The following is a 27,326-nucleotide window of genomic DNA, read 5'->3' as shown; positions in this document are numbered from 1 at the left end:
AGTGGTCAAGATGGCAGCCATCACTGGCATCCAGTCGACTTGACTGGGCGAGTGCGGCTGGCCTTCTTGTGGGGACTGCACCAAGACGCTGTTGCCCTGGTGCCTTGTGCCTCTGCATGTGGGTTGAGGGGCTGGCCCTTGCATTTGCCGGGTGGGCACTCCCCCCGACTGTCAGCCGATGATCGTGGATGGTGCGCGCTTTCCTGAGGTGGCGCTGTGAGGCGGGACACAGCCTGGAAGATCCTGGGTGAATTGCTGGTAAGCCACACAACAGCAATTTCGGGCCTGCTGTGGCCCACTCAACGGTGCCTGTCTGGAACTTCGGTGTCGCTGCACCGCACGTACAAACAGAGGACTCCCTGTGGACTGCCACGGAGGACAAAGTGTGCTCTTGCGGCTGTCTGCCTACAGTGGGACTAGGTGCTTACTGACTACAGCCCTGGATGTAGGTCTGCACAGGATATGCTGTAGGTGGCCGGTCTTGTGAGGCGTAGGGGGAAGGCTGTGGGAATTGCTGTACTTGGCTGAGCTGGATTGGCACAGTGCAGTGTCCTGAATGCTGGGGTCTGTCTTACTTTTACCCTGACAACACGCCTCTTCTGGCTGTGGATGCTTCAGCTGGATACCCGGCTACATTTTAAAATGACTGAGGCCTCGGCCCAGTGCCCATCTCTCCCTATACGAAGTACAATGTGACCCTACTGGCGCCGAGCAGATTGTTTGGTAAACAGGATGTTGGCATAATCCTCCTTTGATGATATCGCCTTCTGTACCTCTGGTGATGCGCGCCTGTGATTAGCTACTTTGCGCCAACAGCCCACTCCTTACACCTTGCTGATGCGACTTGTCCCCATGTACGCATTGTGACCCTGAATTAGTTCTCGGGTGACAACTCTACACAACTTTGGTGGGCTGATATTATGCTGCGTGGCTACGCTGACGGTTCCAAAGGCCTGCAGAACGTTCACCTTGACTGCCCTTGCGTGGTCAGTGATCTACAAGACCTGTTGCATCCTCGACATGCCGGAAACTAAGACATAGGGGAACTAGAGGAAGACAATCATGGATTTGTTTGGGGCTTGAAGCTCCCATAAAGATCTCCCCACACCCGGGGGCATGAGGGTAGACTGCAAACTGATGCCTCTTGCCCACAAGAACAGGAGGATAAAGTGGTGGCGGCGATTGTGGTGCACCTACATAGAGTACAAAATTGATGAGGTCAAGATAGACGTGAACCTTCTACAACAGGATGTGCGGTCGCTGTCTGCCCAAGTGGCGGTCAATGAGGAACAGATCTCGACTATGAAGGCTGATACGGAGAAGCTGAAAGCCACAGTGGAGGAGCTAGTGTGTAGGAACCGGCTCCTGGAACAACATGCCGAAGGTGCTGAGGGCAGTTCCCGCCGCAATAATATTCACATACTGGGACTCGGGGAGGGCGAGGAGGGTAACGACCCTACGTCCTATATTAAGGACCTGCTGCTGCAGGAAATTGGTGCTAGACAACTATCTCAGGGCTTCACAGTCGAGAGGGCATGCAGATCGCTGCCTGTCGCCCACCCCGAGAGCCCATCCTTGCACTGTTGTTGCACAGAGCCTTAATTTTGGGGACAGAGAGGCAATACAAGTTCTCTAGAGAAGGGGTTGCAATCAAATGCAGATAATCGCTGCTGGCTATTTACCCAGATTACACCCTTCTAGTGCAAAAGAAGAGGAACATGTTTGTCCCAACTAAGGAGAGGTTTTGCATTCTGAGACTCAAATACATGCTAATATACCCGGCTAAGCTTAAGGTGATCCATGAAGGCAAGTACTTATTTTCTGTGCAGCCTAGTGAGGCCAATCAATGGATGGACGAATGTGGCATGTCATCTGGTCCTGCAGCAGGAAAGGGAGTTCCTGAGACTTGTAGATTACCATTCTGTTGCACTTTGGAGGCTGGCAGGTACCTTGCTCAGTTATGGGACCTTGGTCCAATTCATGAGCATATGGTGCCGTATTAATGTGGCTTAACAGCATCTCAGGAGACAGATATGGAATCTCCTGATCTGAAAGTGGTACGATTTGATATGGCACATGCAGCCCACTGCCCCAAAGCAGATGTGCCACTGGAGGAGCCCATCATGGCGGCCTCCTCCATAATCGTGGACCTCTGGAGCATCTGTGTTCTTAGGAAGCAGGAAGGCTTGAGCAGTGTTACACTGCTGAGCCACTTGTTCATATTCATGGTTATGGTTTGTTTTGGTTCAAGTTCATTTTTTTTGTTTTGGGCAATGTGATGCAGAGGAGGGCTGAATATGGGCACTTGACGTGGCTATGGGTGATGCGTGAGGGAGGGGAGGTTGTAGGGTCGGACAGGGGTGCGGACATGTTGGCAGTGCAGGACGGTGATCAAGTGCCACCTATTCATGTATGGCAGGTGGATGGGGGCGGGATCTTTGCTTCTTAAGTGATGACTATGCTTAAGATCAGATCATGGAACATCCGGGGGATGTCCACTTACTTGAGGCGACTCCGGATTGCTTCCCATTTAATAAGGAAGCAGATTTCCATAGCTCTGCTACAGGAAACGCACTTGTTGGGAGAAGTGCTCACTAAAATAATTTCAAAGTTGTGGTTGGGGGGGTGGGATATGGTTTGTCGTACTCACTAGGAGTGTCCTGGTCTGGTGTGGGTTGCTGGATCCATACCGTTTAAGTTGATTATGGTGGAAACTGATCACATGGGCAGATTAATAATCATACAGGGCTTCATTAAACATAGGGAGGTCTGCATTGTGAACTGATATGCCAAAAATCATGATGTCTCTGCCTACTTTGGCTCTCTGTACGAGAGGCTGACAAACCTCAGGGGGCGCTTCTGGATATGGGGGGGCGATTTAAATTGCACATTGAATCACCTATTAGACAGATCAGAACGCAGATACACCCAACCCTCCCCTGTGGCCAAGACCTTGCGTATCATGCTGCAGGATCTCTCCTGAAATTTTTGTGAACTCTCAACAGGGATGGACAAATCTACTCCTATTACTCTGCACCAAACAAGTTCCATACTACGACCAGTTACCAATTCATGAGGAGGGAATGCTTTATTGAATTTGTGAGTGCAACATACGCTGGCAGGACCATTTCTGATCATTCTGCCTATGTGACTCATATAGGCCTTTGTCGATGCTAAATCAAGACATTAAGGTCCTAACGGCACTGTTAGATGGGCGACTAAAGCGTACAGGTAAACATGTATCCACAGCCTGGAATATACATAGAGGTAGCAGGCAGGGCTGTCCTCTGTCACCAATGTTATACATACTGGCGTTGAAGCCACTTGCGGTATTTTTGCGCTCTGAATTCAAAGATGCCGGGTTATTAATCGATGGGACACGTCATTAAATCTCTTTGTATGCAGATGACTGTCTTTTATATATGCATGACCCTGAACATAAACTCCCTATGGTGGTGGAGATGTTGAACGATTTTGCAAAGCTTACTGGCATCTCCTTTATTAAGGAGAAGTCCAATATCTTTCCGCTTGCTGGACTCCATACCAGTCATCTAGATGATCTCCCGGAACTGGGGATCCGGTGGGAGACCTGGTCCTTTTCCATATTTGCGGGTCAACATCTGGCACCTGGTTAGTCATTTGCACGTAGAGAATACGAGGGCTGTGCAGGCGATCTCGGCGTCTGTGAACATTTGGAAATGACCGCCACTCTCGCTGATTGGGAAGGTCGCACTAGTCAAAATCGTGGTGCTGCCTTGCCTATTGTACTTCTTTGCTAATGTCATGCTCATCATATGAGATTGGTTGAGGTGGGTCACGGCAGAATTTATTTATTTATTGACATTTCTATGGCGCCTATACACAAGTGAATAGTGCAGGGCCTTGAAGAGTGGCATGCATGAGCTCACTTTGAACCCGGAAGCTTGCAAGGCACTCCTACAAGTGATGTGACCCCGCTCTGACGACAAACCCCATTGATCGATCAGCATTATGTGCATCTTTGTCTATAATATTTTATACGCTCATTTGCTGATTAATTCAATATGTTTTGTGAGATTTACTGTACTGATTTCCCTGCAATGTGTGATTTAGATACCTATGCCCATTACACCATTTGTTTTTCATACCTATTGTCAAGAAATGTGTTATTTGATGCCTATGTTGCTGCATCAAGTGTCAAGTTGGGTTCTTTTTGTGCTCGTTTATGCTTATATTATTTGTTTTGGTGTTTATCTACAGAATCTCAATAAAAGTTTTGAAAATAAAACAGTAGACCTACAATATAGTTTGCGTAGCCCAAGCACATCTCAAGCCCCTCATGCACCCAGACTTAAAACGTACAATACAGCAATCGCCACCTATATGACCCGCTTACACGCCTTCTCACGCACTGCACCAGACTTACTTCAGCACGTCTCTCTACTTCTCATACCTTTTTCTGGTCAATACATCCTAAGCAGACTAAACTCCTGCTGTAATTGTGTGGGACTTATCGAACCTTATCTCGAACAAGGTTTACATGCTTTGAGAATACTAAGCTGGTGCAATATAATTTAAAAGAAAGAATAATAACATAACTACATGAGGGAGCATAGGGACTGTGGACAGTGGTGATAAAGAGCTGAACTTAAGTAATGAAGAATATCTGTATGCAACTAAAATGTGCTCTGCATTGAACTACCGTATTAGCATCACTGCCGGCAATCAAATCATTATGGTCATGACGTTTCAATTAATAACTAGCTTCAAAAGAGGCCACACGAAAGTGGATCTAATGTCCAGTGTAAAAACACACACCTGCTTTAACCATGTGAAATCTTCAGAATAACAAGCTGCCCATTATGCAAATTACACATCATATGTGGATAAGTAAATACATGCATATAAAATGACAAATGCACCAAAGACTATAAGCAGGCAGAGTAACAGAGTGACTAACGCTCCACCTGGAGAAGCTCCATCAGAGAGGAGTAGTGATTAACCGTTCTCCTTTGAACTAGCACATTTTACTTAGGATTTATTTAATAGGTCTTCTGCTCCTGGGGCAGCCCAGAGAAACTAGCCCTTTAGGTGATGGATAATGCCAAGTGCATTTTGGGTGATTTTGGGATCCTTTTGCTGGTGCTTCTTGATCTCTCAGCAACTTTTGACATGGTGAACCCTGGAGATTGGAATATCATATTTTCTGCCTGCATCATTCGAAAGGAGCTGTGCTGGAATCGTGCTCATCTTTCTTTGTGAATGGTACACAATATGTTCAGAAGTTATCAGTCAAGTCGAAGCATCTTCCCAAGTTGTGAAGAGTTCCCCAGGGCCCAATCTGGTCTTGAAGGCTTTTCAAACTCCACATGGAGCCACAGCCTTATCTGCTTGCCGGTTCGGGTATCGCCACATACCAGTATTCCAATAACAATATACCTTGAGGTGTCCTCCCTGGCTTATGGGCTGGTCTGTATGAACTGTGCAATCAAGGACCAGATGTGTCAACACTCTTAAAACCCTCTACATCAGAGTTTCTTTTAGTGTCCTCTCCTATTGTTACTTCTGCACAGGGCCCACTCCCATTCCTATTAAAGGGCATCAGTATTATCTTGGTTTCTTCTGTAAATCCTAAAATCTTCACATTAGAAACAAGTCTCAATTTCAATTCTCACATATTCAACATCCTTCAATCATGTTCTTTTCAATTCTACTTAATATGTAAAATGTAATTTTTCCTAACTTCCACAGGCTTGCAGTCAGTCATAAAGTATCCAATTCTATTCCGACAGGTTGGTGAGAATTCCATCTTCATATGGCTCCTCCATCATTGGCCACTCTTAAATCATTCCTTAACTAAACCAATGACTGAATACTGGCTCCCATGATATTAGTCCTAATCTTATTTCTCTTCACAGATTTAATTTTCATTTTTTTTCCCAAAGAGATTTTATTGATCAGAGATGGTTAGTTTAATAGGACAAAAACCTTAAAAGCACAAAAACCTTAAAAGCAAGATGGAATATCAAAAAATGTCCATGTGCCCAAATTAAATACTCCTTTTCCTCCAAATAAACCTCTTGCCCCCCCCACGCCCAACCTTTGACACCCGGATCTCACTAGTCATTTTCTTATAGGGCATCTAAACATGGATACAGTCAGCTAGTTTAAGCGAGAGGCATAGTTTCTGGCACGGTCTATCAGAGGCCATCAAAACTAAGCGCATGTAGGTTTGAGGCAGTACAAATTGCAACCATCTGCCCAAGCATATCCAAAGAAGTGTATCCCAAATCACATGATAAAGGCAAAGTGCTCCTCTCAATGTCTTTGACATCTTCTCCATACTAAGTCATTCAGATTGTTTTTTTAAAACGTATGAAAATCTGGAGGGTCACACCTATTCCATCTATTGGAAACACACCAGCAAGCCTCCAGCATCATGTGGTGCAATAAAGCAGGATGCTCAGCTGTAAAACTATTAAGTAGATGGCTAGTAGCTCTGAGCAGTGGCAGACCCGTGTCATCAGAAATCGTGTACACCACATTCTTAGCTATGGTTGATCGGACCTAGAGTAAGAACCTTCAGAGATGGGGCTACCCCCATCAGATATGCGTGTAGGTTCCTACTTCATTACAGCCTGTCAAGTACTTATTCGATCTCTGGCATGCAGCCAAACTGGGGTATAATGCCATCTGTACATCATTTTATAGTTAGTTTTTGAGAGTTCTACACTTGCAAATGGCTTCTCTAAGTGTCCATCCATACATGTATCCTTCCAAGGCCAGAAGACTGACCTCAATTTCCCAACAGAATCTAAAAGGCTTGATTTTGGGCACAGGGGATGTCTGTAGTAAATTATAGATTTTAGATACGAAAACCTTTACTAGCATGTAGAGTAAACACAATTTTCTCAAACTCCGTTAACTTCCTTGCAGCCCCTGTTTTCACAGAGCTATGGAAAAGCCAATGTCTTAATTGTAGTTATTTCATACACTTCCCTTCTCCACCCCAAAATCCATGAAAGAAGTCCAGGTTTTGAAATAAAGGAGTAAAGTGGAATGTAAAGATTGTTTTTATTTCGTTGGCCACATCACTTTTAAAGGAACTTATCGCGGGAAAGCCTAAACATCTTCCTGTGAAGGGGTAGGTCACGGTCAGGCAGATGAACACTCTTAGTGCTGAAGGTTCACTTAACAAGGAATTCAGACACTGGACTCTCCCTACATAGGTGTTTGCCTAACCGAGAGCTTGGAACGCTCAAATGTAATTCTCCTTGCTCTTCATTACTCTTGGTAAAACACTTGGTATAAAGGAACACTTTTGAATGATGTGCATTGTCTGACCAGTTGCCTCCATCTGTGTGATTACACACTGTTTTTAGGAGCTTAGATTTCAGAATGAATTTTCAAGAGGCACAGTTCAGACCAGAAGTAACTAACAGCCTTAAGACAGACGCCAACATTTATTTTACATTTGTGATTATCGCTCTACTTTGGAGAAAGAAGGCTCATTGTCTCCTGCCTTTTTAAGCTGAAGTCAAGCCTGAATACTATCTTGTGTGGCATGCTCCTTCTCGACTAGCTGCTGCCAAGCCAAAATTTACACTGCCATGCCTTCAAGTCAGTAGCTTCTTGCCTACATGTGGGAAGGGTCTGATATAGTGAGAGACCCTTATCCAAAGAGTTTCTCGGTTTCCATTTTCCAGCACCTCTGGTTCGAGTGATGCCCTTCCATTCTCCCTTTAGATGTGCAGCAGTTATATATACTTCTTTATTGGGGTGGGGGGGGGGGTGTTTACATCTTGAAGACACTTGATTGTTAGAGAGTTGCACGACTCTGGGATAAAGGCGCATGATCTTCACAATCCCTCAGCGAGGCTTGCTCTTGCCACACACTAATCTCGAACATACCTCACTCTCTGTATGAGGTTACAGTCCTCTTACTTTTTTTGAAGGGTGCAAATTGGTATGGTTTATCAAAATTGAGAGGGACTTTCCATGTCTTTCTAGTAAGGCATTGTCACTGCAAGAACGAGATAAAGGAATACCATGATGAAATGGGGGAAAGACACGTGCACAAAACCGCAGATACGTAAGCGATCCAAGGAATTGCCCACTACAGTGAAGAGTCTTGTGGCCTGTTATACAACATTTGAGGGTTATTACTAACTGTGCCATAGCAGTCTGGGTGATCCTCCAAGAGGCCGCCAAAAATGCAAAATATGAGCACTGCAAGACCACTTCACATTGCAACCCAAAATATTTTATTGATTTGTCGCTGATCCTCTGGCAGAGCTCCCAACCACAGTCCCAAGAAGGGAGCAAGCAAAGTCAGGCTGGCAAAAGGATTGAGACACTTGAGGACATTCCTCTGTTTGCAGAATGTTATTGGAGGATGGTGGGAAGCAGAGGTGAAGGTGATGCCGATCCACCCACGTAGACAGGAAAGGGGGATTTCACATACACATGCAGCCTCATTTTCTGTGCATTCATTCCATGTCCCACTCAACCAGCTTTCTGCGACCCCGGACTCAACCTCGAGTTATGTTCCTATCCCTGACCTTACCTCCCACATCTGGAGTCCTTAATCATTGAATAAAATGTGTAAATAAATACAATTGGGAAGCCATGCTTTAAATTTGAACGTCTGTGCCTCAACTAAGAATTAAGGTTATGGAATTCCAAAATCCATGAAAGACATCTTGTTTATCAGACAACACAAAAAGAGCACATTTCTAAAATTCAACTCAAACAGTCGATTGACTTTACCTGGCTGTCCAACTGCGTTTAATCTCACCATGAGATGCCTTTTGTTCGGGATGTGTAAGTGCACATCAGAAAGAACGGTGTCACTTCGGAAAGTGATATGATCCATCGTCGATTCATTTTCTAACTCCACCATGGTAAAATTATGTTGGTATTGGATATGATGAATTCTGAGAAGAAATTCATAAACACATTTTTGTTCATAGTTACGTTAAGCATCAGCTCCCAAATGTGATCCTAAAGAAACGTGCCATCAATATTTGTATAGAGTGCTCTGACATGTAGGGTGCTTTTCCGAACTCTCTCTACTAAGAGAATTTTGTAGCCTACTATCTTCAACAACTGCATGAAAAGAAAACCCAAACGTCAGGAAATGACATTGTTCTGTTTTACACCTTTAGCAATATTTGGATAGGAGACCTAATACCTATGGTCAATGACAGCCTACAGTAACGTACCCATGGTTATGCATCACTACCTCACAATCTTCACTTTAACTCAAACCTTTTCAGACTTTTCATGAAAACTTTAAATAATTAAAAGAAATTTAACATTTTAGTGCAGGTAGAAAATGGTGCAACAAAGCTATGTGTGTTTTAAAGTCCACCCTCCCCACTTAACGCTAATGAACTCCGCTATGCGAAGATCCACAGACCTACACTGAACATTTAAAAATATATATCAGTAAAGCAATTTAAGCCAAAGGAAGTGTAAACAGGATTGGAACCATGGTAGCGATCACAGCGTCTCCTGGTGCGCTTTTCTCCCAACCTGAAATGATAAGCATCATCCTCCTGTGCACCGTCGGGACCTTTCCCTCACCCTAAATTCCCCCTCCATCAACCCAGCCCAGCTATCTGCTTAGCATGCTTTTGCATGCTTGAGGCGCAGGTTTGGCCTGGGATGGGCCTAGGGGCCAGGTTACACCACAGACTCCATGATGCAAGGCTGTGAGGTGGTATGGGGTGGAGCCAAAAACTCCCCATGCCATCCCTAGCCTCATGTGTAGAACCAAAACCTATCCTACCTCACCAGAAATCGATAGAACTGCCTGGACAGTATTAGTATGGTGAGGAAGAAACAGAGTTCAAATGGCCAATTAGTCTCTTGCCTACCCGCCACTGCATTCAGAGAAACCCGGTTTGAATAGTGAGAGGTGTACATGTGGGCCCAGCTCAAACCTGCTCATAAGATCCCATGGATGTCAAAATGGAGGAAAGACTAATGGCTTACACAAATGCACAACAGAACAGGCCGCAGCCTTCATGAAGGATTACGGAGTCGCAGGAAAAGTGATCCCAAGATAATGGCAGCCAGCAAGTCAATACATGTAATCTGGGGAACCAGTAGTGTGCAAAAGCAGCACTCAAACACAGGCCACAACGACGCCACTCACACAGCGGGTCAGAATCCAAAAACTACATGTCTCTGCCTCATTCAAGCCTATCTATAAAAGAGGAGAGCAGCAAAATGTAGGTGAGAGTTAGGAGTGTGGAAGTGCAATTTTGGTGGTTTTGTGAAGAGGTGCAGAGAAGCAAGAGTGGTGAGGAGGAGAAAGAGTGGAGGGAGAGGGAAGAGTTGGAAAGGAAAGGAGGCGAGTAGGAGAATAAACCAGCAGGGGAAGAGAGGAGAAGGGGTAGAGTGGAGGAGATGGAGAGGAATGGGGAGATCAGAGGACGGAGAGGAAAAGAGCAGATGAAGGCGAAAGAGGGGAAAAAGAGGTAGAGAGGGAGGGCCCATTTGGCACCCTTATCTTTTTTCTGTACTGATCTCGACCTACTAATAATGATGGCAGGAACATCAGCCTGAATACTGCTTGCTCTCAACCTCACCAACTGGACTAAGGCACATTAAATACAGCTGGACTCGGGCCACCAGGGGGCACAGGCAAGATGACTGCCTGATCGATCTGCTCCCCGTTTGGCGCCGGGACAACTGAGGAGTACCATGAGATAAAGGAACGTCACCCATTGAAAAAGAAGATATTTAGCTGTCGGAACTTCTAGGGACCCGAGAGACTCTCTCCCGACCCTTGGGGGTGCTCCGGCGCTGGAGATAATCGACTTGGAGCGTTCACACTCCCCCCTCCCCCTTTTAGGCCTGCACCGTGCCGGAGCTGGAGCCGCGGAGCTAAGCTCCACCCCACCGCAGGCGCGCCCAGCGCTACAGCCACCCAGCGGATCCCACGCCTTGCAGCCCTGCAGACAGTCGGCAAAGACCTCCGAGATCCCTCGGGGATCTGGACCCCGTCCCTTCCGGCATCCACGATCTGCCTGCCTTCCGCGCCCGGCACGGTGCAGCAGGGAGGGGCGGACCAAAAGGCCGGACAGGCTGGTGTGCACCTGGGCTCTGACTGCCGGGTGCCCCACCGAGGGAATCCGCTGAGCCATCAGAGGCGCGGCTTGCTGAGGCGTCCTCCACACAGGTCCGGGCCAACGCGGGAGGCCCCCCCATAGGGCGAATCACTTGGAGGACACCATTAATTGAAGCAGGACTTGCTGGAATTAGCCCTCCACAGCGATGGGGAACGTATTTTATCCCCACAAGGCAACCTCCTCCCGCACTGCCTCAACCCCCCCTCCGGGGGGAAAAACCTCTCTATGCAGCGGAATCCTCCAGACCCAAGTGAACGCTGTAGGGGCTACTATCTCGGCGACCCCCAAAAACGGATCCTCCAGGCCCACGCTGGCGCAATTGTGAGTACTAATAACCACTGGGAGTTGGGGCCCAGACAACCCACCCACGCCACGGCCCTTCCACTACCATACTTGAAGCCCATTGACAGGGGAGGACCAAAACAGGAAGAAGCCTCTGACATCTAACTCAGAGACACAAACAGATAATTTCCCGAGGCTCCAGACAGACCGACATTCGAGGCACCTAGGCACCCATCAGTCACAGAAGCAAATTTAAGGAAATAAGGAGTAAGGTGCACCGGCAACCCCAAAGTTGAGCCCTGTGGTATGAGGGAACCCCCCCACAAGCCAAACATACCACTAGGACTCGCCCATCTCGCACTACCATACATGAACTGAGGCGTAGGCAAGTTGATAAGCTCTGTATCCCTGGAGATACCACTGGGGACATTAAGAAACCACAGAGATCAAGGGGACGGAAACACCTCATGAGTTGGAAAGAAGCCTTAGCAAAATACCAATTCACACCCGGAGATCCAGAGATGGCGACCGGGGCCTTATCCACACCGACCCCTGACATGAACACCATGCAGAACAACATCCAAACGATCCTAGACGAAATCAGGGGGATGAGAACAGACATGGGAGCCAAGTTGGCCAACCTTACCGCCAAAGTCTCCACACTGGAGGACAGAATGGAGGGGGTGGAGAACAATCAGGCGTCCACCGACCTCCTGGAAACACAGATGGAGGCAAGGTTCAGGGAGATCCAGCGACGGGAGGGGGAGCGCCGTCGCAAGTTTGACGACATGGAGAATCGTGAACGGAGAAGTAACCTGCAAATCTTTGGCCTGACGGAGGTGGAGGGGAAGACCCAGGCTGGTCTGGAGGGCAAAGTGCAGGAGATCATCAGGATTGTCTTGGGAACTGACTCTGGGGAAACCGTCCTGATCGACAGGGTCCATCGAGCGGGTGGAGGTGGCAGGGGCCTACGCTCTGTGCTGGCGAGATTCCACTACTATAGAGACAAAGCAAAAATACTTGAAAGGGCAAGGACTCTAAGAGACATACAATACGACAATTTATGGGTGGCAATCTACCAAGACCTGTCCGCCCTCACACAGCAAATGAGGAAAAAATGCGGGCCAATTACTAAATGGCTACAGGACAAGGGGGTCCGATACCGCTGGGGAAGGCCATTTTATCTATCGTTCGGGTGGCAAGGCGAGAACCACCAACTCGTGACGGATGAGGACATCCAAAGAGCCATTGACAAGCTGGTTGGGGGCCTGACTTAAGCCAGGGGAAGCACAAAGTGAAGGGCACTCCGAAATTTCAGAAAACCAGACATCCACCGGCGGTTCGCGGTGGAACCACATGATTACGAAGGGGGTATAGAGAGGAAAGATGCTATTTTCTGTAATGTAATTACCTACAGAACCTTCGTAGGTTCCACTAAGTTGGGGGGAACCACATGTTGCCTTTGGGTGTTGCCACTGTTGGCGAGGTTTATGTTGAATTAACAATAGAAAGTTTGGGGCCCATCTGACTGAGGGACGGAGGGGTGTTGTTTTTCCGGAGGGTATTCATGTTTAGCCTCCAAGATTGCAGAGACCCTCTGTGATACACACTGAAAGCTAATCCAAGATGGGTCCCGAGATGTGTGGGACACAATACAGGTTGTGGATGCGGGGAGGGGAAAGTTGAATGGGCTCCCACAAGGAGATTGAATCTCTACTAAATTCGGGAAAAGTTCTTGAACGAAAAAGCGTAGGGTATGTTCCGCACCAGTTACTCTCCCGGGGCCCGGGCAGCAGCCCTGGTGGTTCGTTGACTAACCCCGATGTTTGTCGGGCAATGGAGACAAACGCCTTACGAAATGGGTAAGGGAGATGGAGAACAAGGGAAGGGAGGGGGAGGGACAAAGGAAAGGGGGACACCATGCCATGGAACTGGGGCTCAAGCATACGGATGATACGGGGGGTACACACTGAAATTTCACAGGGCAAGGGTAGCGACGACCATGGTTGAAGGACGGATCGGTACGCTCAACGTCAAGGGCCTAAACTCACAAAACAAGCGATCTTTCACAAGCCACATTTTCCGCAAACCGAAACTGCTAGTCCTCTTCCTACAAGAAACACACTATAGAAGGGGGGCAGAGTCCATGATAAAAGGAACGGAGATAGGCAGAAACTTCTGGGCCTCGCACAAATCCTCGAAGAAGGAGGGAGTAGGTATTTTCCTTGGAAGATCACTGCACCTTACCGATGTCGAGACGAAAAGGGGCTTTGGAGGTAGATTCTTGGGGATCAAGGGGCTGTCTCAGGGCACACGTGTCACATTAGCCACCCTGTACGCACCCAACGCTGGTCAAATCAAGTTTATTCATAAAGTTCTTAAAGTCATGGACGAATGGGTGGAGGGGGCCATGATCCTGGGTGAAGATTTTAATCTTATCACAGACCCTCGACTTGATTGGTGGTCCGCCAGAAGGACGGGACCGAAAGCCCCCACAAAGGATAACCTTGCCATGAGGGACCTCCTACAAGAATATTACTGGGTGGGTGTGTGGCAAAAATGTTGGCAGGCCCCTGGGGGTTACACGTTCTTCTCCCCTCCTCACCAAACATATACTAGAATTGACTTACTATTGATATCGGAGGAAGGAGGAGGGGAAGTAGGAAACCCCACGGTTGAATCAGTGACCTGGTCGGACCATGAACTCCTCGTTAAGGAATGGCGATTGCAAGCCACCCCGAAATCATACAGTTGGCGCTGTAACGACACCCTTATGAGGGACCAGGTGTTTAGGTAATTCCTACGGAAAGAAATAGAAGCCTTCTTTCGTAACAAACGACACAGGGGAAATCCCAATGGCCACAGTCTGGGAGGCGGCAAAGGCCACCTTCAGGGGTCTCCTTATTGCAGAGGGTTCGAGCAAAAAACGGGAGAGGGCCCTGATAGAATCCAAACTCCGGGAGAACCTACAGGCTATGAGGGCGCAGCTCACTAAAGGCAATGTGGACTGCGAAAACCTCCTGGGCGAAATGAGAGATAAGAGACAAGCCTTACATACATCTCAATTGGTGAGGTGGTTAAAAAAAATGAGATACACAAAGCAGCGATACTACGAGAAGGGAGACAAGGTTGGAATCCTCTTGGTGCACAGGGTGAGGGGAAATAGGGCGGGTAGACGGGTAGACAAGGTCAGGGACGGGGCGGGTAACATCCAGACAAAAACCGAGCACATAGCCGAATCATTTGCAGGCTTCTATAAGGCACTCTATACTAAACAAGAGGGTGAATCATTAGACGAGATTCAAAGATATCTCGAGGACCACCCCCTACCCAAACTCACAGACCCAGAAAGGGAGGCAATGGAAAGGGAAATAACAGAGGAAGAGGTGGAGGGGGCCATTAAAAGGCTTAAAGTAGGTAAGACCCCGGGGGAAACGGTTACACCGCCGACTTTTACAAACAATTCCAATCGGAGCTAATACAACCACTAACCAAGCTGTTTAACCAAATTAAAACCTCGGAAACCATCCCACCGACATTCTTACAGGCCACGATCACAGTAATTCCTAAGCCCGGCAAGGACCCTTTGGAGTGTAGCTCTTATAGGCCCTACTCGCTTCTGAACACAGATGTGAAGATTTTCACCAGGATCCTGGCAACACGCTTAGGAAAATGGCTGCCCCGACTGATCCACCCTGATCAAGTTGGTTTTGTAATGAACAGATAGGGGGCTGACAGTATGCGCATAACCCCACACATACTGAGCTCAAAAGCAGTGAAATCGGAGGGTGCACTTCTACTGTCTCAAGACGCAGAGAAGGCGTTCGACAGGGTGAGCTGGGCCTTCATGGAGGGTGTTTTATCATCTCTGGGGATGGGACCCAAATGGCGGGGTTGGATGACAGCCCTCTACTCTCACCTCTCCGCAAGAGTGGTAGTGAACAGGGGTGAATCGGAACCCCTTCCATTGGAAAGAGGCACAAGACAGGGGTGCCCATTGTCCCCCCCCATATACGCATTAGTGATGGAGCCCTGGGCTATAGCGATCAAGGGGGACCGACAAGATCCAGGGTATTAAAATAGGGGAAACCGACTATAAAATAACTCTGTTTGCCGACGATGTCCTCTTATACCTTCTAACCCATCTCAATCAGTCCCTGAGGTGTTGAATAGCTTAGAACGATATGGGTCCCTTGCGGGTTACAAGGTAAACTTAGACAAATCAGTTGCTTTTCCAGCAGGCCAGCTAAACGATGTAGAGAGGCAATACATCGACGACCTTCCGTTCTGTAAACAAACTGAGGGACTCGCTACCTCGGGATCCAGATACCATCAGATCTAGTGGATCTTTTCAAGGTAAATTCCCCCCCCCCCTCTGGTTGGCGATCAAACGTGACCTGGAGCGCTGGTCGAAATCTGGCCTCTCATGGATGGCTCGCCTTAACTCCATTAAAATGGTCATCCTCCCTAAATTTTTATATATATTTCAAATGTTGCCGACTCAGATACCGAAACCATTACTCCTAGAGGCCAAGCGGACCCTTCTCCACTACTTACGGGCCGGAAAATCTCACATGATCACCTACGACACTCTTACAAGGCCCAAAGACGAGGGCAGAGTTAATTTCCCATACCTAGACATATATTACAAGGCATCACAATTGCGGATTCTGGTTGACCACTTGGCGATGGGCCCAAAGAAGCAGTGGGTGGGATTAGACAACACTTTTCTCCCCAGTCAAGTTGGACGAGTGGCTATGGGTTCCCAAGGCATCTATCCCGAGAAGGTTTTTGAAACATCCAGTCCTGGGGGTGCTATGGTCCATATGGAAAGAGGGGGGTTATCTCAGGTGGCTCACAACATGGCCCTCGCCCCTAAGCTGCATCTGGGCTCCCCCACTATGGAAAGGGATCAATGAACCATTAGCCTTCCAACAATGGTATGAGGCAGGCCTTTCTAGAGGCGGACAACTCTGGGAAGAGGGGGTGTTTATATCCCTGGGGGATCTGAGGACGCCCTGGGCCTCCCCAACCGTTCTCCTTTCCGATACCTGCAGCTTAAGGGCACCCTTACAGAGAGTAGATGGGGAGACACGCTCAGGAGAGATTTAACTGATTTCGAGAAGTTCATTATAACATACAAGGGGACCAGAGGGGTGATATCGCGGCTTTACAGATTTTTGCTGCTCTACGTCCCACGGGACCACCCTCTTCCTCCCAGATACAATGGGAAAAAGACCTAGACACTCCCATAACCAAAAAGAGATGGACCAAGATCTGTAGACAGGCCAATTGCTCCACAGCCGTGCCCCAATACCGCCACCAGGCCCTGAAGCTGATCCACAGATGGCACTACCCTCCGCAGAGGATAGCCAGAATGAGAAAGGGCTACGATCCCCACTGCTGGAAGTGTCACACTGAAAAAGGGGACTACGTACATATGTGGTGGAAGTGTCATGTGGTACAAACCTATTGGAGTGAGGTCCTGTCATGGATAAAAGAGGTAGATGGAATTGAGAGAACTCTATCCCCTTGGCTAATGTTGTTTGGTATTGAGGTGGAGGGGGGTCCAAAGGTGAAACACGACCATATGCTGCAAGTTATGCTAGTTGCGGCTAGATGCTGCTGTGCCCAAAAATGGAAATCCCCCCGAGCCCCTGGGGAGGGGGATTGGGTTTCGAAAAAACGGGCAATCTACGACATGGAGTTCTTAACTCATCTGATCGAGGAATCCAAGTCTAATATTGAGGGCCTGTGGCTTCCTTTCTTCGATAAATATGGGAGAACAGCTTAAAGACATAAGTAACATCTCAGACGATCCCCCTGATCTGAACATTACTCTCTGGACACCCCCCACAGAGCATGGAGAGATCTATTATGATGGGAGAAGCTTCTCCTACATGTTGGACCTTACGTTCTGAGCGCCCCTTTTTTTTCGGGATTACCTTATACTTGTGATGTGTTTTAAGATAATGTGTTGGACCCTGCTGTTGTTATCATCCAATGAACCATGGCATGGGGGAGGGAGGGGAGAGGGTCGGTGGGGTGGGTGGAGTTGGGGGGAAAGTTGTGACTATATTCTCATTCATTTGAATGTTTGTATCATTCTTCTATTCATGTCATGATTATAAAATCTTTAATAAAAACCGAATTTTCAAACAAAAAAATACAGCTGGACTCTACCCTCTGAGCAATCTGTTGTCACTGACACAGGATTCCTATCCACACCCACAGGACTTTCCTTGACCGCATTGTCTTATCCTCCTCTCTTGACCCCTACTGCTCTGTTGATAGTCTTCCTCTGACAATTCAATCCACTTCACCATCTCTGTTCCTTCCTCCACTTGGACCCTGTCTATCTATCAAAAAAACAAAATACAAGCCTGACTCCAAGGTCACCTATCTTGATGAACTAAGGACCTGCATCAAAGCTCTCTCTCTGCAACTTGCTCACTCTACTGAACTCACCTTTGTTGAGTTTTAACTGCACTGGCTGCCCCCTTCGACCATCACTATTCAGCCCTCTCCTACACACCATACCTCAACTGAGGGACTCTCCAGCCATCCGCAGTTGAGAACTACCATTAGTCTCCACTTCATCCATTGGCACAACATTTGCTCCCCTATGCTTTTCATTGCCTGTAATAGACACTCTCCTTGCCCTCAGTATTGCTCTTGACTCTGCCAAATCCTGCTACTACATTGATCCTTTGTCCTCCCTCTCAAGTGGTACATGACCCTCCAAGTAATGCTAATGCCCCACCCACAACTCTGCTCTACCTCCCTTTTCACTGCTGACTTTGCCACCTTCTTCTACTCTAAAATCAGCCTAAGCAGCCTTCTAGCCCTCTCCCTCATTCTCTCCCCTCACCCCATCCTCTCATCTCATTCTCACTTCTCTCTCACTTCACTGGCAACGCTTATACCTATCAGCCACTTAGCCAACCCTTTCTTGGCCCCTATTCATTCCTTTGCATCCCAAGCGGCGATAGAAGAGCTTGTAACCATCCCTTGCTCTCACCTCTTATCCTTCTTAATCTCTATATCAATTGGTATCTTCCCATCCTACTACAAGGTATCCACAGTAATATGGATTTTGAAAAACCAAACTGCTGATGTATTTCTGCAAACCAGTCTCTGCCCCACCACTTCAAAATCCTAAAGATTTGTATTTAACTGAATAGTCAATTACCTTAAGGTTAACACCTATGCAACTCACTCCAATCTGGGTTTTACAGCCGACACACCACAGAAACTGCTCTAACCCATGTCTCACTTTCTACCACAGCTTGCCACTCCCAGCTCTCCCCATCCTCAGTTTCCTCAATCTCTCTGTCTCCTTTAATAGAGTGAATCATCCCTCCCTCTTTCAAACGGTCTCCACAAGGGTCCCTCACTCGACTGGGTAGCCACTTATGTGTCACACTGCTTCTTCGCCATCTCCAACTCTAACACCTACTCCCCCATGCCCCTTTCCGGTCAGCATCCCACAAGGGTCAGTCCTCGGCCCATTCCTCTTCACCCTAATAACCTCCTTCCTGTGTAAACTCTGCTCATCTGTGGAATTCTTAAACCCCATCTTTACTGATGACACCCACATCCGCCTCCGTAACCCTCCATCATCTCTGAGTGCATCACCAGCCACCTCTACATTATCCATCATTGGATAGCAGTATAGTCCCTGATATTAAACTCCTCTAAAATAGTAGTCCACTTTCATCTGGCCTCCAATAGCTACCTTAATCTCACATCCCTCATCTCTGGAACCTTGTCACTCCATCATCCAAGGCTCACTAACTTGGTGTCCTCTTTGGTAGCAAACTGAAACTAAATCACTACAGCGCCACAGGTTCAACCTTCTAAGTATCGGGAATGTCCATCCACAACTAAGCCAAAACTTGAATATCCACACTGTCCCTCAGCAAACTGGACCATAGGTCTAGCCTGTTCTTGAGCCTTCCCTTCTACTCCTTCACTCCCCTCACAGTACTATGATTTTCCACACTCAAACTCTTCAACCTACAGATGTCTTCTCCCACTGGGGCATACCACCAACACTCTGGGCTGCACTTGATTAAAAAAAGAAAACATCATTTTTTTAAAATAAGCACACCGCTTCAAATTTTCATTATATATAATATGATATGTTAATTATAACGTGCCTATACACAAGAGCCCTCCCCACTATCAAGCTGACAATATCTCACTCTACTCTCCTACTTCATCTCTCTGCTCTGCAACTAAAACTCCCTGCCCCTGCGCCGCCTTCAATTTCCCCTTCTTATCCCTACTGGCCCCTCACAATTAGAATGCTCTTCCCCCCCTAGCAGATATTTCATCACTAGGAAGAATTTAAGGCCAAGCTCAAGCTGCTCCTACTAGCAAGGGTAGGGGCATTATCAATCCCCATAACCCCTCCCCTGGATCACTCCGATTACATTACTCTGGTGGTTGCAACAACTAAATAGGTATGCTTGCTACTACTGGTCCAAAACCGCAAAAATATACTATACTTATGAATGTCTCCCAGTCACCAAACACCCCTCTTTTCATGTCCCAAAGCATTACCTCTGCGATACCCAGCTTGTCTACACCAACATTAACCAATGCCATAATTTGAAGGCACACTGGACTATCTCCACTGTCAGTTTTCTGCCCTATGTATGGCATTTATAAGTATCTATCCAATCAACAAAATACTGGTACAATTACGAGGCCACAGAACACCGAATCAGAACACTTTAGTGAGAACTGGTGTGGACAGTCTCTTCACAGGTTGTGGCATCTCAATGCTGCAGGATACAAGGGCATCAAATGTGCTGGAGGATCGGACAGACTCTTACTAGGCCCGCCCTGGCGACATCATACAGGGATGGAGGCACTTTGGGCGAACAAGGAGGGGTCCCAGGCAACGGATATCATGACGTCAGTGCAACGGGTATGGCAGAGAACATGCTTTAAATTGAAACTGGGGAAGGGATATAGCCCAGAAATACCACTGAGGGCATTCCCCGAATTGGAGAGAGTTATGAATGACATTGGCTCCAATAGATGCAAAATGGCAAAGCTTAACACATTGGGGGATATGTTCGAAGAGGTCTCCTTTTGAGATTCTCAGACTGGGCACAACAATATCACATGCCGGGGGGACAGTTTCTAAACCTTGCACGTCTAACAAGAACCCTGGCACACATATGGGACTCCATTCCGATAGAGCCCCTCGTAACCCGGTTCTCCAGGCCATCTTCACAATGGGAACAGAGAGACATGCAATCACAAGATTATATGCAGTGCTCCATGAGAGCGTGTCACATCCTAGCCCCCTCTTAAGGTGAAAGAAGTGGGAATGGTATTTGGGGATGCCATTGGAGGAGAAAACATGGTCCAGGGTGTGTTCTGGGATTTCCAAGGCTTCAGGCAACGCCCGGTTTAAATTAATCCAATTTAACATTATACATTGGGTGTACAAGGCGCTGCAGTAACGGCATATGATATTCGCAAAACACCACACACTTGACCGAGACTGCAGATTTCTGGCATATAGTGTGGACATGCCCACACATTGAATTTTCCAGGCAGGCTGTGGTCGAGAAGATCAATGCTTTATTGGGGAGACAGCTAGAATATACACCATAAAATAGCAAGGTTTCTTCATGTCCTAGCGAAACGCTGGATGGCCAGAACGTGGAAGAGCTCCAAAAGGTCCTCAGATACAACAATGGGCCCAGGATAAAGTAAAATGGGTAGTGGCGGTAAAGGGTATAGTGCAAAAGCAGAGAACAAAGGAAGACTCGGGTGCACCCTCCTCACTGACCTCCACACATCCCCAGATGACCTTTCCTCATGAAGGCAGGATGAGGAACACGCCAGGACCGGACACAAAAAGGCCCATGGGCACATCTCAGCATGCACAAGAACAGAGTAACAGACTTGACTTACAAGCTGCCAAGCTCACGAAAAATTGTGAAACTGCTAAATTGGAAAGGGGGGGGGAAGATGAGTGCGGGAGGTAGAGGGGCAAAGAGGAGAGAATGGGGCAATAAGGCAGTGGGGGACTATGAAATTATGTATAATTCGAGACACAAAGGGGGGCAGGGAAGTGAGGGGGAACTGGGAGGGAAAGGGAAGTACGTTTTACTGTTGTCAAGTTCGACCTCAAACTCAATAAACATATTTCACTCCAAAACAAGAAACAGGGTGCACTTAAAGATGTGCAGAAAACATTCCCCCCAGGCCTACATGGAACAGATGCTACATGCACGAGAGGGTAATTTCTGACTGGCTGTCGCTTTTATTTTTGTTGCGTCACTCCCACTTGCAGTTCTATCCCACCAGCAGGAATATATATGTTTGTTTTCCTTTTTACACATTTCAAAATGACACGTCATTTTAGGGCCCAAGAATGTGAAATGTGTTTCTGGCACTCTCGTTGAAGTTAAGCACAGTACAAACCAAAAACAACCTACGCCTGCAAGGGAAAAGCATTGTATGGACAGACTGTCCACAATAGGCAGACTGGATAGGTGTGGATTGCAAAGCAATATGTTTAACGAAAGGTGTATTAGGACAGTGTACACATTGGGCCAAAATAACAGAGTGTGTTCTAAAATACACTTATGTTGCCATGATGTTTGTTCCCCAAAGTGTAATCTGGGTTCTGGAGAACTTAGAAATAAGTGCTTCTAGTATGAACTGAATATGTGTCCAAATCCCGATCACGAACACTCTGCCGGGCAGTTCAGACCCAGCAGCACTACTAGACTTATATAACTCTACTATTACCCAAACTATAGAAAGCATTGCTCCACTTAAACTGCGTAAAGGCAAACCGAGAGCTCACCTCAACTCATGGTTTACTCCATATCTCAAAACCCTACGGGCGGAAAAAAGGAATGCCGAATCCCTCTGGAGAAAGCACCCAACGGTCGCCAATAAAGAATCTCCTGAAACTTACAGCTAAATATAAATCAGAAAAATTACAAACTGAACATGACACATACAATGACATGATAAATAAAGCTAGCTGTAGTACAAGAGGACTTTTTGCCATCCTAAGAGAGTTGGAATCACCTATTCCTCCGATTGACGTTTGCATCAAGGATAACACTTGGTGCACTAATATATAAAATTGCACTATATAGCAAAATTTCTCTCCTACAAAAAGAAATAGAAGCAAAAAAACATAACTTACCTTATCCGTGCACACAACAGAGTCCACAAGTAGACTTTACTAATCCCCTGCCACGCTTTAGATTCGCTGAAGTCTCCAACCAGGAAGTGGAAGTTATCATAGCCTCAATAAAACCTTCCAGATGCCAGGGTGATATTTGCTCAGCATCAATAGCAAAAGAAGCAGCCAGAGATTTAGCACCATTTATCACCAAGTTAATTAAGTCTTCATTCAAAACCTGCACCGTTCCGACTAACCTTAAGGATGCCTGGGTTCTCCCGCTCCTAAAGAAACCTTCACTTGACCCGAATACCCAGACTTATTACAGACCTATTACAAATTACAATAGTCCCCTTCCTGTTGAAAAAAATCATTGACAAGGCAGCCTACCTCCAGATACAGACCTACCTAGAGACTCAATCTTCTGGGGCTTTGACAGTCTGGCTTCAGACCTAATCATGGTACCGAAACGGCCTTGATTTACCTGAAAAACTTAAATAGTCGAACTTAAGGACAAAGGGAAACTGGCCCTACTACTGTTATTAGACCTCTCAGCTGCTTTTGACTTGGTGGTCCACAAAGTGCTTTGTGATCATTTGTCCACAGCCGCCCAGTTCTCACAGGAAGTTAGAGCTTGGATTCAATACTTTCTAGATACTCGCTCGATGAGTCTTCTCACAGGCTGCAGCAACAGACCCTGTTCCTATAACCTGTAGAAGTCTGCAAGGTTCATGAGTGTCACCCACCATGTACAATATCTTCACTAAGCCATTGTTCGACGATCTTGACAATCTGGGTGTCACCTATACTAACTATGCAGATGACACCCAGATTATCATACCTATATTTGGAGACAATGACACTGACTCGGGCCTTGATGAATCAAATCTATCTTATCATTCAGACGTGAATGACTGCTCATGGCCTACGTCTGAACGATGAGAAGACCGAACTCTTGCTTATGGGAGCACCAGCCAAACTCAATAAATTTAGCAATCAGTTCCAGTCTTAACATTGACGGAATTGATATTAAAGTGGCCAAGGAAATAAAAAGATTGGATTTTTACCTGGAATTAGTCTTGAACCTACATAGGCAAGTTAACACCACAGCATCAGCAACAGCTTATACATGCACGCTTATTCATGCCTGCAAGACATTCCTATCCACTTACAGTTGCATTACACTAGCTAGAGCATTAAACCAGGTTACTCACCATAGTGACCACCTTACTCCTAGTCCACAGTCCCCTTTCCTCCATACTTATGGGACATTTCTCGGTCCGTGGGACGGGACCGGAGTGCTTTGTAAAAGCATCCCAACATTTTTAGTCCTTCCTCTCTTTCTACGCAGGGCCCAGCACGCGGCCGTAACCCGGCTCATCTCGGCTCCGCCCCGCGCATCGCCCATTAGTCCTTTTCTATCGGCAGGTCAGAGACCTTTTAGCAATAACAGAGGAACCTTATTAGAGGGGACGGCGGGCGTATGGAGGAAAGGGGACTATGGACTTGGAGTAAGGTGGTCACTACGGTGAGTAACCTGGTTATACTCCTACATCCCGTCCCCTTTCCTCCATACTTATGGGAGATTCCCAAGCACTCCTTACAGGAACTATGGGTGGATGGAAAAAAACCCTTACTGAAACAGGTTCTTCAGCACAGCCTGACCAAACTGCGCATCAGATCTTGAGCTCGGGTCTAGATAAGAACGATTACAAAAAGCCGATGGGGAGGCCCAAGTAGCCGTCTTTGCGATGGTCTCCCAGGGAACATATTTTTGAAAGGCAACTGCGGCTGCCTTGCCCCGCACCCGGTGTGCATGAATACCTTTGGGAGGCTTCAGCCCTTGGACAGTGTAAGACTCCGTAATGCAGGCAGCGATCCATCGGGAGATAGTCTCCTTAGAGGCCTGCTTACCTTGTGGATTACCAAAGGTCACGAAGAGCTCCTAAATTCGGATGTTCTGTCCAGATAGAACTCAAGAGCCCTTCTAACATCCAGGCAATGCAGAAGCCTTTCCGCCTCTGAAGCGGGGTTCGGAAAAAAGTCTGGCAGGGAGATCGACTGGTTCAGATGGAAATCAGAGACGACCTTCGGCAGGAAAATAGGATTTGTCCGTAGGACCACCTTATCCTTGTGAAAAACCAAGAAGGGATGCTCCACCGACCAAAGCCTGGAGCTCACTCACGCGCCTTGCTGAAATGACGGCAACCAAAAAGGACACCTTCCGCGATAGAGGTCCACCGTGGCCATTGGTTCGAAAGGTTTATGGCACAATGCTGTCAGGACCACATTTAGATCCCACGCCGGGTGCGGACTACGAGTCGGAGGATAAAGGTGCGTCAAGCCTGCAAAATGTCTCTTAACCACTGTATTAGACAGAGAGTAAGAGCATTGGTCCGTAGATAGGTAGGCGGAAACCGACGAAAGATTAATTCTACATGACAGAACGTGAACACCCGACTCTGCTAAGTAGGATACAAAGGACAGTACCGTGTCAATTGTAGCCCCCCTTGGGCTACAATTGACACGGTACTGCAATTTGTTCTCCAATTTGCAAATTGTCCGATGAACTAGAGGCAGAGGCGGGAAGGCATAGGCCCTCATGTTGTGCCATGGAATCTTGAGAGCATCCCCCAGAGAGGAGGCTCCCAGCCCGTTTCTGGAGGCATACAGAGGAAGCTTCTTGTTTGCCGCCGTAGCGAAGAGGTCCACTTCCAGAGTGCCCCAGCGCAAGAAAATCCATGAGAGGACCTCTGCCTTCAGCTCCCACTCGTAGCTGACCATCGTCCGCCGACTGAGGGCATCTGCCATGATATTCAGCTGGCCCGGAATGTGTACTGCAAGTAGCCAGACACCATGACGAACCGCCCACTCCCAAATCTGGATGGACAGGTCCACGAGAGGGGGAGACTTGGTGACCCCTTGCTTGTTGATGTAATACATCGACACCATATTGTCCGTGCGAATACGGACCATCTTGTTGGCAATGATCGGTCTGAAAGCCTTGGGCGCTAGAAAGATCGCCAGAAGCTCCAGATGATTTATGTGGAGGAGCTTGTCCTGAGGTGACCAAAGATCCGAGACCTGAAGAAGATCCAACCTCGCAACCCACCCCAGAAGGGAGGAGTCCGTCGTGACTGTTACCATCGGGGCTGAGTCCTGAAAACCCGCCCCCCACCGACAGGTTGCTGAGAGACGACCACCAGTCCAGGTCTGCTCTCATGGAAGCTGGAATCATTATCAACTTGGAGTCCGGATCCACAGCCTGAAGCCAAGAACTCCGAAGAGCCATCTGAGTCTGCCTCATCCTGAGACGAGGGAGAGCCAAAACGCACGAGGCCATGAGGCCCAGCAGCCTCTGGAACCACCAGGCCGACATGCTCTCCGACTGCGCAAACATCTGACACGTGGCCAACAGATCCGTCATTCTATGCCCGGTCAGGTACACTCTGCAGTCGATCGTGTTCCAGCGAAAACCCAGGAAAATCAAGTCCTGAGAGACCGTCATGGAAGATTCCCGCCAGTTCACTGACAGCCCAAGGTGGAACAGGAGCTGGAGGAGAGACTGAAGATTGCAGGCGGCTTTCAATGGGCAAGGGCTGCGTAAAAGCCAGTCGTCCAAATACGGATAGACATGGATACCCTGCAGACGAAGATAGGCCGCAATCGCCGACATCTTCATGAAGACATGCGGCGCCGAGCTGAGGCCAAAAGGAAGCACTCGAAACTGGAAGTGCTCCTCTCCCACAGAGAAGCGGAGATATCTCCTGTGTGGATTCCAAATCAGAATATGCATGTACGCATCCTGAAGGTCCACCACGCTGAGCCAATCGCCCATCTGCAAAGAGGACCGTATCTGGCCGGGCGTGATTATCTTGAATTTCTCTTGGGGTAGGAAAAGATTGAACTGGGAAAGGTCTAGGATGGTGCGCAGGCCAGCCTGGTTGGGTTTGGGCACCGTAAACAGCCGGGAGTAGAAGCCCTCCCCTCGCTCCCCAAGGGGAACGGGTTCACAGCTCTGAGGTCCAGCAGTTTCTGCACCTCGGCTTTTAAGGAGGGCGATCCCGACAGCTGGAAAGGAGGGTTGAAGGGTGGGGTAGGGGGTAAGGGTAAGTGGAAGCCCGCCCGAGCGACTGACAAGACCCACCTGTCCTCGGTGATGGTCTGCCACGCCTCCCAATGAGATGCAATGCGTCCTCCCACCGGGGTCTCGTGCGAGCGCGGAGAACCCTCATTTGGCAGGCTTTTCAGTGGTGTTACCCCCTGAACCTGAGGAGGAGGCTGAGGAGCGGGAGAAAAACCGAGTCCGTTGCTGCCTCCAGTGGTTATTACCCGAAGGAGTATCCACTCTGCGGGATTTCCGGTCTAGAAACCCCCTGAACGCAGAGGAGGGCTGGCTTTGCGACAACGGTCTCTGGGTCCTAAAAGGAGTTTTAACCAGGACGGACAAGGACTTAGCTGTCTGGGTGCTGTCCTTCGTTTTGGTGAGCTCCACATCCGTTGTGGAATGGAAAAGCTCCTTACTGTCAAACGGCAGGTCCAAAACCTTGTCCTGCACCTCCTTTGACAACTTGGAGGCATGCAACCATGCCTGTCGAGAGGTGTCAACTCCCAGCATAAGGCCCCGAGCCAACCTGTCGACGTGATGAGCCGCGGCCTCAAGCAGATCCTGGGCCAACACCCTGGAATCGAATAAACCCACCTTAAAAAGCGCCAGCTTCTCGACCGGAATGAACTCCTCGAACTCCGACAAA

The 27,326-nt window shown here is 47.9% G+C and overlaps 1 protein-coding gene across 7 annotated transcripts in view; it reads right to left on the bottom strand.

Moving 5' to 3' along the window:
• Window positions 1-27,326, bottom strand: part of METTL22 (methyltransferase 22, Kin17 lysine) — a 711,415-nt gene that overhangs the window by 493,017 nt on the left and 191,072 nt on the right. For all 7 annotated transcript variants that reach the window (XM_069647035.1, XM_069647041.1, XM_069647039.1 and 4 more), the window contains one exon: window positions 8,749-8,915. In XM_069647035.1, coding sequence (XP_069503136.1) covers window positions 8,749-8,881 — 133 coding nt within the window. In that variant the 5' untranslated portion in view covers window positions 8,882-8,915. The remainder of the gene's footprint in view (window positions 1-8,748; window positions 8,916-27,326) is intronic.

The sequence above is a fragment of the Ambystoma mexicanum genome, chromosome 2q, assembly GCF_040938575.1.
Source record: "Ambystoma mexicanum isolate Mex_15411 chromosome 2q, UKY_AmexF1_1, whole genome shotgun sequence".
Lineage (NCBI taxonomy): Eukaryota > Metazoa > Chordata > Amphibia > Caudata > Ambystomatidae > Ambystoma > Ambystoma mexicanum.
Note: the sequence above shows the minus strand (reverse complement) of the source record. Positions and strands in the feature narration are given on the sequence as shown.